The sequence below is a fragment of the Podarcis bocagei genome (assembly GCF_964188305.1).
Source record: "Podarcis bocagei genome assembly, chromosome: 3".
NCBI lineage: Eukaryota > Metazoa > Chordata > Lepidosauria > Squamata > Lacertidae > Podarcis > Podarcis bocagei.
The window spans coordinates 585,399-600,743 of NC_138127.1; the positions used below are offsets into that span (position 1 = coordinate 585,399).

A 15,345-nucleotide genomic window follows, 5' to 3' on the forward strand; every position below is an offset into this window, starting at 1 on the left:
GATGCACATCATCACTAATCCCTTCTTCCCTGGTGGGGGTGGAGGGTGCCATTCTCAGGTTCTCCTCAGGTGCCAAAAAGTATTGGGCCATGCCTGCCTGGGATCTTGGAAAATTTGTTCTTTTCATATGTTAATAATTTGAGTGAGAATCATGTCCTCTGCCCCCCATGAGGGTCTGGTATTTCTTAGTCTTTAAGGTGCCACAGGACTCTTGAAAGAGCAAACAAAAACAAAAGTAGCACTTTCAAACAAGGCAAGATACAATAGATGAAGGCCACCTACTGTAATCTGCAACTTTCTTGTAATAAATAAGTGCTGCTTCACAGCTCCTTGGAACATTGATTCCTAACCAGTAACGATAGCCCTGTTGGGGAAAAATTCACAATTATTTTAATTATCACTCAAGCCTCTAGAATTGGAAATAGTGAAAATATGTGATTTACAAACCAAGATCATCTGGGATATCAGATTTCCCCCATTACTTGCGAATGTGTAGTAAACAAGTGCCTAAAGAGGGGGGGGGGGGGGAAATAAAATCATAAAATCATGCCAGGTTTTTCTTCTTCGAAAAACACAAAATATAGATGAAAGACTTCAATGACAATAGGGTAAAGTCAGCACAGAATTTTATTACCTTTGATTGACTGTATTCCACTCCTATTCCATATGAAGACAAGAAACCTAATGCCTATGGGGGGAAATAAAGTAAAAAGTTCAGTCAATCCTTTTGCTTTTCAGTTGCTTATATTGTTAACAGTTGTCTTAGGCCCAATTCTCATGCGGTAAAATTATCTTTAAGTTATTTTACCATGTCAGTTTCATGTAATCAGGGCTTAGCATTAATGCACTTGTGCAGAGAGTCAGCAGGTATATTTACTGTAGCCCTCCATGAAATGTAGGAGAATGAAATTTTCCGAAGTAGTAAATGTTTATCTGGGCTCTACCATTTCAGACTGCTTACATGGCTGAATGCTTCCTTCAGCCACTGAGAGGACCTCTAAATTCTCTGCTTTCCTTATCCAGGGACAACATCCTCAGAGGTAGCATGTGAATTGCAGCCAGGGAAAGTAAGGCAAATGTAGGCTTGGCATTTTGGGCAAGAAGTGCAAAGAAAAATAATATAAAATATAAAATATAAAATATAAAATATAAAATATAAAATATAAAATATAAAATATAAAATATAAAATATAAAATATAAAATATAAAATATAAAATATAATAAAATCACATTGAGATGCACACAAATGTGTCTACATTAAGGGTTGCATCCAATGGCATTACTCAGGCAACTCTTAGTGAATCACCATCCCTCTTGCAGCTACCCACACCTCCTAAGCCTTGGAGACCTCCAGAAAGGTTGGAGGCCCTCCAAAACAGATTCAGGTGGTGAAGACTGTAGGAGAAGGAATAATTGAAAATTGCTTCCCTTCTTGTTCTGCTGATGGAAATCTTACTGTCAGCTCAACAACACCACTAGATACAACCCATAATCTAAAAACGTATGCAAATTTTTTATTTCTTTTCCCTCCGAAAGTGTTGTAACCCTAAACTTGAAGAGGACCTAAGAAGGCTAGGCGTTGGAATATTTGAGAACCGATATCTGAAAATGAAGCTCTCAAAATGTGAAATGGACTTTCTGAAAATGGCCATCACAATTGGGAGGTATAAGCAGATGACAAAAATATATGGGGGCAAACAAACGAAAGCGAGAAAGTCAAGGCAGAGTATGCTTAAATAAGAAATTTTCATGAAGCCGTCACATTGCTCATGTCTTTGAACAATGACACATAAATATAGGATACAGACATTTTCAGGTTACATTAAGGCAATATATGAGAATACTATGTGGACACACACATACGTGTGTTTTCATATATTCCCCTTTGCAAATTTTCTGTGCGTAGCTATATAAACATCATACTGAAAACAAAGTTAAAGTGGCAGACAGGCTGTGATGTGACTGTATATAGACTCCTTAAGGCATAGGCGTGTGCTTCGATCTTTGTACAAAATGAATTCTAGATTTATTCCGGCCAGTCTTGGTTCAAGGTTATAGACATGGACAAGATTAATTGGTGGAACATTGTGTCACAGAAAAGATGTAACATGGAAAAAATAATGGTGCTTCTGAATAAAGAAAAACTAAATTTCTATATCATAACTTTGTTCCTCACAAATAGTTATAAAGCAGTTTAAAATAGGACACTGAGCTAAAATTCAATTCAGGGATGTCCAACCTTTGTATCGTCGGACATTCCATTTTCCAGACCATGGTCCAGAGGATGGAAATGTATTTACAATGTAAACTGACCTCCTCCTATGGTCAGGATCCACAATAGTAAAGGTAAAGGTACCCCTGCCCGTACAGGCCAGTCGTGTCCGACTCTAGGGTTGTGTGCCCATCTCACTTAAGAGGCCGGGGGCCAGCGCTGTCCGGAGACACTTCCGGGTCACGTGGCCAGCGTGACGAAACTGCTCTGGCGAGCCGGCACCAGCACAGCACACGGAAACACCGTTTACCTTCCCGCTATAAAGCGGTACCTATTTATCTACTTGCACTTAGGGGTGCTTTCGAACTGCTAGGTGGGCAGAAGCTGGGACCGAAAGACGGGAGCTCACCCCGTCGCAGGGATTTGAACCGCCAACCATGCATAGGCGCCGACTCCATGGGGCCTGAGGGGGCCCGAGCCCCCTCAAAAATTCGTTGGGGGGGCTCTGCCCCCCAATAATTTAAGAAAATTATTAGGCACCTTGCCAAAAACCGTGCAGGGGACTCCGGCGCGCGCCTCCCAAAGTGACCGGGAGCTCCTGAGAAGGGGCGGGCAGGTCGGTCAGTCAGAGGAAGACCCCCAGTGGCGGGACTTTAGAAAGGAATGGAGCCGCGGGGCCGAGGAACGGCGTATTCGTCGCCGGCGAGGGACCGGGGTGAGGGGAGAATGGAGGGGACGGGAGTTCCCGCCGCTGGAGCGGGGCTTTTTTTCTGGGTTCGGATAAGGTGACGTTGGTAGGAGGGGGTGGCCGCCTCCCGGCGCGAAGCCTGGGGAGGGCAGGCCGGTTCTTGCATGCAAAAGCACCACTGCCATCCTGCCACCAGTATGGACCCCGGTATGGGCCCCCCCATATTTTTTATAAGTCGGCGCCCCTGCAACCATGCGATCGGCAAGCCCTAGGCGCTGAGGTTTTACCCACAGCGCCACAATAAAGCTGTGCTATTTAGCTGTTTCACAAGGAAATGAGGAAACTTATGTGCTTGGGTGTAGTGTTCTGCTGGACTGAGGTCCAGCGCCGAGGGCCTTCTGGTGGTTCCCTCACTGCGAGAAGCAAAGCTACAGGGAACCAGGCAGAGGGCCTTTTCGGTAGTGGTGCTGACCCTGTGGAATGCCCTCCCATCAGATGTCAAAGAGATAAACAACTACCTGACATTTAGAAGACATCTGCAGGCAGCCCTGTTCAGGGAAGTTTTTAATGCGTGACATTTTAATGTATTTTTAAACTTTGTTGGAAGCCACCCAGAGTGGCTGGGGAGGCCGAGCCAGATGGGTGGAGTATAAATAAATTATTATCATTATTATTATTTTAAAGTGATGCAACATTAAACAACGTGAAAACATTTCCCCTTTCCTCTGAAATGTTTCTTAATAATACTCCTGAAGATACTTTAACATTTATTATAATTTGTAGTTCTGCACATTCCAGAGGAACACTAATGCGACACCTTGGAGACAGAAAACCTTGTTGTGGGATCACATTTCATGGCCTAGAACCTATAATATATAATATTTTTTTATTTATACCCCGCCCATCTGGCTGGGTTGCCCTAGCCACTCTTGGCAGATTCTAACACAAATAAAAACACAATAAAACATCAAACATTAATAGTAACAATCTGATCCAATATAAAAAGTCACAATAACTTTAAAATAAAGAAACAAAACAGCATTCAACAATCCATCAGAGTCTAATAGTAAACAGTAAAATTAAAGATCAGCAAATAATAATTTACAATAAAGAACAGGGGTCAGCAAACTTTTTCAGCAGGGGGCCGGTCCACTGTCCCTCAGACCTTGTGGGGGGCCGGACTATTTTTTTTTGGGGGGGGGAGAATGGCGGCGGAGGGATGGTGAGCTGCACGCAAAAGGGCTCCGGAGAGAGGCTGCTTAAAATGGTGACCGCTCAAGTGCTGCTGCTGCTGCTGGCACCAACAAAGCCCAGCCCTCTTCCTCCTCTAGGCAGGGTGGGGAAAAGCCAGGAGGAGGGAGGGAGGAGGCGGCGGTGCCGCCGCTGTGTGAGGGAGAGGGAAATAACATGCACACTGGCGATCCACGCGGCAATTCCCAGACCGTCTGTGGGCCAGATCCAGAAGGCCGTTGGATCTGATCCAGCCCACAGGCCTTAGTTTGCCTAACCATGATAAAGAATTACTAATCTATAATCAAGAAAAATAACGGCAAATCACAATGCATAAAATACCACAAAGCTTACAAAATCATGTAAAAGGATCGAATTGAAAAACAAGGACACACAACATAAAACTATTCTTAAATAATATCCCATGACTTCTCTCTTTCCAGCTGCTTCTGCTGTCTGGGAAAAGCTCCCAGGGCTGGAGCGTGGATCAAGGCAGGTGGAAAAGCCATTGCCTGGTTACCATAAAACAATGAACCTGCATCATGTGATGCCCGTGGACACTAATCCATGAAAGCTTGCAGCACAATAAATATGTTATAGCAATATCCAAGGTTGATCATTGTGGCATTTGCCTCCTAGGATGGGTCATAAGGAAAGGGTTAAAACAGGTGTGATGTGATTGGCCAGTGAGAATGCAAGGAGCGAATAAAAGTTAGAGTGGGAGGTTTTGAAAGTCAGTTGGAGTTGAGGTTTGGGAGTTGAGTTGAGAGTTGAGGTTTGGGAGTTGAGTTGAGAGTTGAGGTTTGGGAGTTGAGTTGAGAGTTGAGGTTTGGGAGTTGAAGAAGGAAGAGGGAGGTTTAGGCAGTGGGTTGGTCGAGTTGTATTGTGAGAGAGTGAGAGGAATTGTTAGGTGGAGTCAGATAGATAGTTGGAATAATCAGTTTGGAGTTGTTAGGAACTAAGAATAAGAAACTGACAAGAGAAAAACTAACTGAAACCATAAGCTTGTGTGATGGGACGATGAGCTGCTTGTGCGTAAAATCCAAGTCCCTCAGAGTTTGATCAAGTTTGCAAACCTCTGTCTGTAACAGAGCCCCTTAAACATGGCTCCCTCAGTCGCTGGCAGATTCCGACAGTGGTTGCTTTCGGAATCGCTTCCAACATAAAAGCTCCTTAACGGAAACACGTCTTCTGGACTCTCTGCGTGACAGTTTCCGGCGAGGCGTGGGTGTCCCTACGGGAGGTCCTGAAACCTGAAACGGGAGGTTCCAACACCCACTGCCCTCGCTGGAAGTGTCTCGCAGCCATCCCTCCTGCTCACTTTCCCTCAGCTCAGCTCCTCTCCCCCTACTGGTTCCCTCTTCCGCTGCTGAGTCTCTCCCAACCTGTGTGAGCCCTTCCACCTCCCTTCCTTCCGATGGCAGTTCCCTGACAGCTTGTTCCTGCATTTAAAAATAAACTTGCTTATTTGTTTATGTTAACAACTGACTGGACTCCGTGTGTCCCCGTGAGATACGGGGTGGTGGCAGCGGAAAAAGCAATCGCAGTGGCGGCACAGGGTCAATTGACCGTCAAACGTCCGGGGGCCCTGTGTGTGATCGCCACAGTCATACTGAGAATAGACACAATGAAATCAATGGACTCAGTATATGACTTAGTTGGATATCATCCTTCCTGTCTAAGATGCCACAAGACTCTTTCGTTTTTCTTTCAACAAAGCTTTCACTCATCAGAACTCAGTTGGAAGGTAAGAAATCCTGGCAGGAGAGTCCTGCATTATTGAAATGATGGCTGGAAAGCTTTTGGAAAGCCAATGTGTTTTGGCACATTTGGTCTATCTGTTCTTTAATGACCCATCCACAATTCATGTATTCCTTTTATCCATGTATGTGCACACAGGAAACAGACACATATGCAAAATGCTATGAAAACCTAGACAAACAATTCAACAATCAGCACAACTTGTGAGATGCCTCTTCATGTTCTGCAACAGAGTCATGCGAAAGGAATGCAGGAGGAGATCCATTTGTGATTCATTAGACAAGAGACTAGTCTGAGCAACTGAATTTGCAGCCGATCTCTTACGCATAGTTTATTTTTTGCTATTATTTTGTGTCATCCATAAATCCTTTTCAATTAAATCTGATAATTTGCCTTAAATCAGAACATGTTAGACACACTAGCTAGGTGCAAAAATATAATTAGTTCTTATATATTCAATTCTAACAACCGTAAACATTTGATTTTTGTTTCATGGAAACCATTGTCAACCTTCGGAGTGTCTTCAGTGGAATAAGGACTGAAGCCTTGACCTGGAATTTTATTGAAAAAGGATTTTAGAAGATGTTTGCTGAACACACCAGATAGCCTCTTGAAATCAGACAATTTAATAAATAATTAACTTTATATCCCTACCTTGTTGACATTTCTTGGCTGAGCATAAACACCATCTTACCTCTTTTCAAATATTTATGAACTCTAAAGTAGACTAGTGCCTGTTTAAAGCTTTAGCTAATTAAAGAGCACGTACCGTCTGGCCTTTATGAGATCCTTCTTCAGCTAAAATCTCATACAATGATACAGCTGCTTCTACATTTTGAGGAACATTATTTCCAAACAACATGTCAGATGCCAGTTGCTCCATAGCTTTCTGGTTTCCCATTTTTGCTGCTTTGACAAGGAGCCGGTGAGCTCTGATTCAGAAACACAAAGTTCAGATTTAGTCCGTCGGATATGGAAATTTCTCATCTATACATAAAACAGGAATTTATTCTGCTGTAACTTTGCATTAGAAGTTCATCACCTTCATCATATGGTTCATCACCATAGACTGGGCCGTCTTAAGCATATGCAGAACTGGGGTGCAAAGATCTGCCTGGCACCCCTAGGTTGCCCAGAGTTGTCAACCTTTTTTTAGGGGGGGGGGCAAAGTTGTTGAAATAGTTGTTTACCTTTAGACGCAGGGACTCAGAGCACCAACCAACAGGCGTGCCAGCGCTCCATGCACAGGAGTGTACATAGGTGGGTGCGGGTTCCATGCTGGGGGGGGCAAAATGTTGGGCAGCACAGTCGCTGCGCTGTCTGCCCGCTGCCTCCCCCCTGCTGCATGGCGGCTAACTGTTTTGGCTGCACGTGCAGCGCTTGGAGCACTGTGTAACGTTGTGGGCACTGCGCAACGCATCCTATTGCATACACCAAGCTGTGGGTTCCTTTGCTGGCTTTTCCGCTATTGGAACATGCTCCCAGTGCCACCCAACATGGGGTGCCAGGGCAGAACAATGGGGAAGGCAAGTGGCAGCAGAGGAAAGATCTCCGGATGGGATCCATGTGCTCCTATTTGTCGGGTTTTGTTGCTGCCATCGGCACTGTCGGCGTGCAGTAGATCCCATCTGGAGATGTTTCCTCCGCTGCTGCTTGCCTTCCCCATCGTTCTGTGCTGGCACCCCATGTTGGGTGGCGCTGGGAACATGAGCCAACAGCAGAAAAGCCAGTGTGGTGTAGTGGTTAAGAGCAGTAGTCTCGTAATCTGGGGAACCGGGTTCGCGTCTCCGCTCCTCCACATGCAGCTGCTGGATGACCTTGGGCCAGTCACACTTCTTTGAAGTCTCTCAGCCCCACTCACCTCACAGAGTGTTTGTTGTGGGGGAGGAAGGGAAAGGAGAATGTGAGCCGCTTTGAGACTCCTTCGGGTAGTGATAAAGTGGAATATCTTCTTCTTCTTCAAAGGAACCCACAGCTCGGTGCACGCAACAGGATGCATCGTGCAGTGCCCACAAGGTTATGCGGCGCTCCAGGTGCTCCAACGTTATGCGGCGCTCCAGATGTGGGTTGGCACATGGCTGATTATAAAAGGACCCCTCCATAGGTGTGCTTCATAAGCCTATCACTGCAAATCTCTACAAGAAAAATTCACTCTTGCATTGGCAATGGAACCATACAAATTAATAGGAAAGGGAGAAACATGGCCACATGTACCTATTCCATCCTTCTAAAGTCTCCAAGAAGACAGGAGTGCCTGGCGTACTCTGGTCCATGGGGTCACGAAGAGTCGGACACGACTAAACGACTAAACAACAACAAAGTCTCCAAGAGAGACTGTGCCAGCCATGTGCCAAACCTGCACATAAACCGATTTATGCCTTCTCTGGGACTGCGTTAGCAAAACAGCTAAGCCTACACTTACTTTTCTGTATCTTCTTTGTTTTTGGAATGCTTCAGTATTTTGAGGCTTCTCTGATAAAACTGATGACCTTTGTCCTCCTCTTCCACTAGAAATGTGACCAGAAAAAACATTGTGATGCAACTCCACGATGTATCGCCAGAGATTTAAATCATGCGCTCTTTTGATAGGGTGCATGTATAAGCAACATTTCTGTTTTCGAATTCCGGTGAATGCTAGAGTGGAATTTAAATATAAGGTTTCAAATAAGATTTGCGCATGAATTGAGCCACCCTTAAAGCACACTGCATTTGATGTAATACAGTATGTGGTTACTAAGGATAGCTTATACTGCCAAGCCCCATTAAGCATTTATGAATCCCCTTCATCGAAAGCACTAGAGTTAGGGCTTTAACCCACCTACCCATTACAAGTTTAAATAGGAGTGCATTGTGCCATAGCAATGAGTGGCATTTATATCCTCAAACCTTGATGATTTCTAATTGTTTCCATGGCTCTCATCCCATCTACTGTCTGCTTTCAAAGTTCATTGGCCCTTTCTCTTGGACATACACAATATTTCACAAAAGCATACATGTTGGCTTCTTTCCCCAACAAGCAGTAGCCTTTCTTTTTGGCCCCAAGGCTCTCATCATTCTCTCTGAAATCTCATCTCTTCCTCCATCACTCTAGGAGCAAAATCAAATGAGTCATAGGGATTTTGTGGCCAGATCTCCCATCATTTTTCATTTCCATTCTAAAACAGCCATGCAGAGGCTCTGAATTTTTTGATTAGAACATGGCACCAGGAGAGAAAGTGTTCAGCCCTTACCCCCTACAGTTTCCCTAGTCTAAATCCCCTTTCCTCAAAGCTGTTGTTATTAACTCCACTGAGGGAAATATACACTTAACTTCGCCAGTATTTTTTTTTCATCAGTAGGACAAATATCAGCTAGAGAGAGGAGTGAAATGTTGGACTGAACTTCAGATAGACTTCAAAGTAATAATAAAATGAATCAGTTTTGATCGCAGATATCTCACACTGTGCCTACTTTGGTTTTAAGATGCTGTTTCTTCATTGGAGTGACAGTGGGGGAGTCACTTTTCTGAGGTGTCATTCCTAGACACTGCTGCAACATTTAAAGGCCCCAAATCATGTGGTCAGGGCTAACCACACAATTTCTTCCCTTCAGATTATGCTTGCTTGGGAAAGGCCCACTCAACTATCCGCACCTAAATTGAGGAGGGCAATTAAACATTCCACCAACCTCAATCTGCCCTCAGCCTCCACTTCCTGCCTTCTTATTTACATCCCGTCCAAGGAGCAGGCACTGACTGTCAGCTTTGTCTTCCTTAGTCTGAGTGTTGTCCTTAGAAGGAGGAGGAGCAGGACAGAGCCAAAACTAGCATTTGCTGGCTTTGTCCTTCATTTGCTCCAGCTTTACCTAGCTTATAGGGGCACGGGTGGCGCTGTGGGTTAAACCACAGAGCCTAGGACTTGCCAATCAGAAGGTCGGTGGTTCGAATCCCCGTGACGGGGTGAGCTCCCGTTGCTCGGTCCCAGCTCCTGCCCACCTAGCAGTTCAAAAGCACGTCAAAGTGCAAGTAGATAAATAGGTACCGCTCTGGCGGGAAGGTAAATGGCGTTTCCGTGCGCTGCTCTGGTTCGACTGGACCTAATAGTCAGGGGTCCCTTTACCTTTACCTAGCTTCTGCCTTCTGCCCCACCAGACTCAATGGGCTTTAGCCATCGCTGCCCATAACTGTATATTCATAGGAAACTGCCTTATATGGAGTCAGGCCATTGACTACACCAGAGCTTTTCAATCTTGTCATGTTGGTGACACCCCTTTTAGCCATGCCTCATTTCGCGACACTGTAATTCAGTTTTACTAGCAAACTGGAGGTTAAACTAACCCCTTTCCAGCCCCGGGAGGAGCGTGGGGAGCGTTCGAGCAACACATCTACACACTGCAGCCGACACACCAATGTGTCGTGACAGTTTGGAAAGCTCTGGTCCACACACACTGGCAGCAGCTGTCTACTGTCTTAGAAAAAGGTCTTTCTGAGTCCCACCTGAAGATACCAAGGATTGAACCAGAGGCCTTTTTGCAGGCAAAGTGTGTACTCTACTACTGAGTTACATTCATTGAAGAATAAGAAGAAAGGCTGGCATAATTTTATCCTCCGCAATTGTCAGGCACTGGGCAAATTCGAATTTATTTATCACACTTAGTTAAAACAAACACCTCATAGTTATGCACAGCTAGAATGGTACACAAACTGGCTTCTGACCCTAACTAATGCACCATCTTGTGCTTGACAAGTAGAGCATGCCATTCTGAGAGAGAGTGTCCACTAGCAACAAATATGTTGTAAGTGTTTAATACCAACTATAAGGCACATGGGATCATGCTGACATAGTGAGCTTGGTGATGGCTATAATGCTACTGGTGCTTGGCTGCATTTAGGCTAGGAAATAGGTTGGGCAGTGTTCTGAGCAGAAAAAGCCTTTCTTTCTTTCTTTCTTTCTTTCTTTCTTTCTTTCTTTCTTTCTTTCTTTCTTTCTTTCTTTCTTTCTTTCTCTCTCTGTCTACAGCACAGGGGAGGATTTGTTGTAATTGTGTAGGCAAAGCGTAAACCTACTTTCCCTGCATGCTGTGTTCAGGGGGGGGGGGGATCACTCACACACCTGTAATTTATTTTATTTAAACCAGTGTTTCCCAACCTTTTTTGGGCAAAGGCACACTTGTTTGAGGAAAAAAATCTCGCGGCACACCACCATTACAGCCCCGTGACGTCAGCGCGCAGCGTCACGCCGGGAGGGACACACGAAAGTGAAAGTTTTCAATTTTTTTCCCTCCCCCTTGCCGGGGAACCTCCAAGCTTTGGGGGTGGGGGGGGGAGGAGGCAGCAAAGCGAGGGACTGAGGGACGGCGGCAGCTGAGGCGGCGGCGGCTGTTGTGGTGGTGGCGGCGATAGCGGGCGGAGGAGGGGGCGGCGGCGGGGCCGAGGTGGCCGGCGGCGGCGGGGGAGGCGGCGGCGGGTGGAGCAGGAGGGCGGCCGAGGCCGGTGAGGGAGTAGGGTTGCCCGGGGCTTGAGGAGCCGTCGCCGGGAGTTGCTGCTGCTGTTGTTGCTGCTGCTGCCCGGACATGCCGGCCTCCTCCTCGTCCGCTGTCTCGCGCTCCTCCCTTTTGCACGCGCTGCCCCGCCGCCGCCCCATTGGCTGGGTCCTGTCAGCTGATCCTGTGTGTGTGTGAGGGGAGAATGGAGAGAGAAACCTCGGCACCACCACCGCGGAGCCGCCCCCGGCTCGACGCGGATCCTCGCCGCCGCCGCCTCTCACCGCCCGACTCGCCCGCCTCCCTCCCACGGCACACCAGCCAACTTCTCACGGCACACTAGTGTGCCGCGGAACACCGGTTGGGAAACACTGATTTAAACCATGACATGATTGGGAGGGACACAACTAGTGTCATGTGCATGGGCATTGTCAGGAGTTGGGGGGCAGGCCTTCTGTTGGGGGGGGCAGAACCTCAGTTTGCTATGTATTTTTATTGGTTTTTATTGGTTTGGGGGGGCAGCTGCCCCTCCTTGCCCCCCACCCCCGTTGCACCCATGGCCATGTATAATTAAACTCTTAGGAATGTGGAATCAAAACTCTAGTGCTTATGAAGTTTCACATGGACGTCTTCTATAAGGTGAGCTGAATGGGGTTCTGCGATTCATAACTAGATATTTATAAAGTGTCAAAGAAAGTTCTGGATAAAGTTTGCATTAATTCACAAATTGCTGACCACTTCATTGTCCGACCTAGTTTCCCCAGTTCTGTCAGCGCTTCTTGCTCCCAAATGTTTTTGCTCTTCTGATATGAGCAAAAATAGCCAGTCATGCCACATTTTGCATTCTTTTAAAACATGCAGTCAAGTTGACAAGCACATCTTCATGGATTCCTATTTTTCAGTGGAAAATCAATATTGACATTTTTTTAAAAAAGCACGGGCTTCCAAAGATGTGTTTTTTTGTGGTGGTTATTATCTTGTTGTTGTTTAGTCGTTTAGCCGTGTCCGAGTCTTCGTGACCCCATGGACCAGAGCACGCCACGTTATTATCTAACTTACATGAAATATACTATTCCTTATTTTAATTAAGAGTAAGAAAACTCGCATTGAGATTATGATGTTGATTATCAGCTAACATTCTAACAGTGCAGTCCTAGATGTGTCTGCTCAGATGTAAGTCCTGCTGAATTCATTGGGACTTACTCCCAGATACGTGTGTATAGGATTGCAGGCTGACCTGGGAGTAAGTTCCACTGAACTCAGTGAGGTTCACTTTCAAGTAGATATGCAATTGTGATGTAACAGTATTTTATATTAGATTCCCTCTCTGCTGTTAGCTCTTGGCTGGCCTTGAAAAAGATGCATGTATTCATTTAAGACTGGCACTGGGGGAAAGTTGTGCTCCTGTGCCTTCAATAGCTCTGTGGCATACATTCAACATGGTAAACATTTCTAGTACAGTGGTACCTTGGGTTAAGTACTTAATTCGTTCCGGAGGTCTGTTCTTAACCTGAAACTGTTCTTAACCTGAAGCACCACTTTAGCTAATGGGGCCTCCTGCTGCTGCCGCGTCGCCGGAGCATGATTTCTTTTCTCATCCTGAAGCAAAGTTCTTAACCCGAGGTACTATTTCTAGGTTAGCAGAGTCTGTAACCTGAAGCGTATGTAACATGAAGCATATGTAACCTGAGGTACCATTGTATATAAATACAAATATAGGAAAACCTTCTCCTGTTCAGATTCTGTCAGACATTTTATTACATGTGTGTCTACTGATTTATTTTTGAGTCCTCTCCACCTAAGAAAGAGAACACAAATTTGCATGTGATGCAAAGCACGTGCACGTTTTATGCAAATCTGTGCTCTCTTTTTGCAAGTGGCTTAGAGGGCACGATGCACATAAAGGGTATTGGGCACACAAAAATTCCTATTGGCACCCCTGATAGAACATGGTCTCATTATACTATCATTTTGCCAATTCTGAATTAAGTGAGATTTTACAGCAGAGTCGTGAGAAAACTGGGTAGGAAGATTTTATTATTTTTTTCTATTGAAAACATTTTTTAAAAAATTACAGTGGTACCTTGATCTACGAAGAGCCCTGTTAACAAACTATTCAGTGAATGAACTCTGCAAAACCAGAAGTAGGTGTTCTGGTTAGCGAACTTTGCCTCGGAAGCCAAACTGAAGCTGAATGGTGGAAGGGTACTGGTGTTGGGAGGCCTCAGTAGGGAAAGTGTGCCTTGGTTTAAGTACACTTTGGTTTAAGAACGGACTTCTGGAACGAATTAAGTTCGTAAACCGAGGTACCACTGTACTGATTCAGAAAGCTTTTACAGCTCAAATTTTGCCTAACACTCCAAGAGAATATACAAAAGATCTGAGGGAGTAAGAGACAATTAAGCTTTGATTACCTTCTGATGAAAATGAATCTTGAACTTTTAATCTTTTACTCTTGTTCAGGGTCTCCTGCAAAACAATTGAATCTATATATGTAATCTATCTTCAAAATTGAAAGAAATCGTTGTCTGGTCAGGTCCTAGAATCTGCTTAGTTGCTCATACAGGGCTTGTCTACACTTCCGCTTTTCCCATGTCGAGAAAGCATGGGTCTGAGTAATTTCCCACTTGTTCCATGCTTTATAGGCCTGGGTCCGAGCAGTTTCACAGTAAGGATTTAAACAATTTTTTAAATGGCTGTTGCAGAACTACGCTTTCTTTACAAATAACTAAGTAGAATTAAGTGGTTTTTAATTTTGCCCAGATGACATTGCATACATTCCACATTGCTGTGGAGCATGTTATGAAATGTCACTTGAGGGATAATATGCAAAATGTGCTCATCTTGAGTGCCTCTTCTTTCACTTTTAACAAAATTCAATTGTTTTTTAATCATGCTTTGCTTCATTTCCAGCTCTAAAATGAGCTCTAGCTATTCACACTCAAAATTGTATTTCAGTTATTTGATTTGATCAACCTGAGCATAATCATCAGAGGCAACTTTTATCCCCAGTTAAGGTTTTTTATTTGCATGAAATGATTCATTTTGCAGCAGCTTCTTTTATTTTCCCTAGAAGGGATTTTGCATTGAGAATAAGAAACAACTATTCATCAGCTATATCATCTATCACTTAGGCTGTGTAAGTCAAAATCAACTTTGCTGAAGGCAGTAGGCAGAAAGCACTCAGCAGAAAGAAGTTACTGTGATCGTTTGGAATGAAGCAAGAACTTAACAAGGAAACACAAAAATCTCATAGCATGGAGAAACATAGCTAATAATCTCTGAGCTCACCTGTATGTTTAGCACAGCAACATAAAAACAGCAAAAACAAACAAGGATGGGCATCATTCTTCCACATAATATAAACAACTATTGTTATTTTAAAAGGTTTATAAACCACTCACATTATAAAGCATTAGAATAGTGTATAGAAAACCAAAAATACATCTAAAACACACACCAGAAACAATACAGCTAAGATAACACAGTATAACACCAGAAGATGACCAGCGGACAGCAATTAAATATTTAAGTCAGAAAAGGCTTGGGTAAATAAAGGTCTGGAGCATGTTATCTGAAAGAGTAGATGCTTGGAACATGCCTTATTTCATAAGGTGATAAATTCCACATTAAAAGGGCCACAACACTGGTGGACACAAGGTAAATACTCAGAACTTTTGGAATCGCTAGGAGGTAGGGATGGAATCCTTAGGTCGGATACCCAAGTGATCTAATCTGGGAAGATCATAATATGGATCAGATAATGAAGTCCACTTTAGAATCTCCAGTCCGTGGATTCTGGCTGCCTGCACCGGGTGGTCTGAGGGCACTGGAGGCATGCATGTTTTTGCTGCACATTTCTGTTATGTACTGAAGTTCTCACCCTGGGCCAGCAGGGGGATACTGTAGATAGTTATGCAAATGAAGGATCGAAAGTGACGTTCAGTGATTGGATAGTTTTAGAAAGTTGCTACAGTTACGTTGTTCTGGAGC

The 15,345-nt window shown here is 44.5% G+C and overlaps 1 protein-coding gene across 7 annotated transcripts in view; it reads right to left on the reverse strand.

The window, feature by feature from the left end:
- The window catches only part of SEL1L2 (SEL1L2 adaptor subunit of SYVN1 ubiquitin ligase), a 42,962-nt gene that overhangs the window by 19,105 nt on the left and 8,512 nt on the right, over nucleotides 1–15,345 (reverse strand). For all 7 annotated transcript variants that reach the window (XM_081189115.1, XM_081189114.1, XM_081189112.1 and 4 more), the window contains exons 3-8: nucleotides 13,767–13,821; nucleotides 8,315–8,399; nucleotides 6,662–6,824; nucleotides 635–688; nucleotides 448–507; nucleotides 283–364 (exon numbers count right to left, since the gene is read on the reverse strand). In XM_081189115.1, coding sequence (XP_081045241.1) covers nucleotides 283–364; nucleotides 448–507; nucleotides 635–688; nucleotides 6,662–6,824; nucleotides 8,315–8,399; nucleotides 13,767–13,821 — 499 coding nt within the window. The remainder of the gene's footprint in view (nucleotides 1–282; nucleotides 365–447; nucleotides 508–634; nucleotides 689–6,661; nucleotides 6,825–8,314; nucleotides 8,400–13,766; nucleotides 13,822–15,345) is intronic.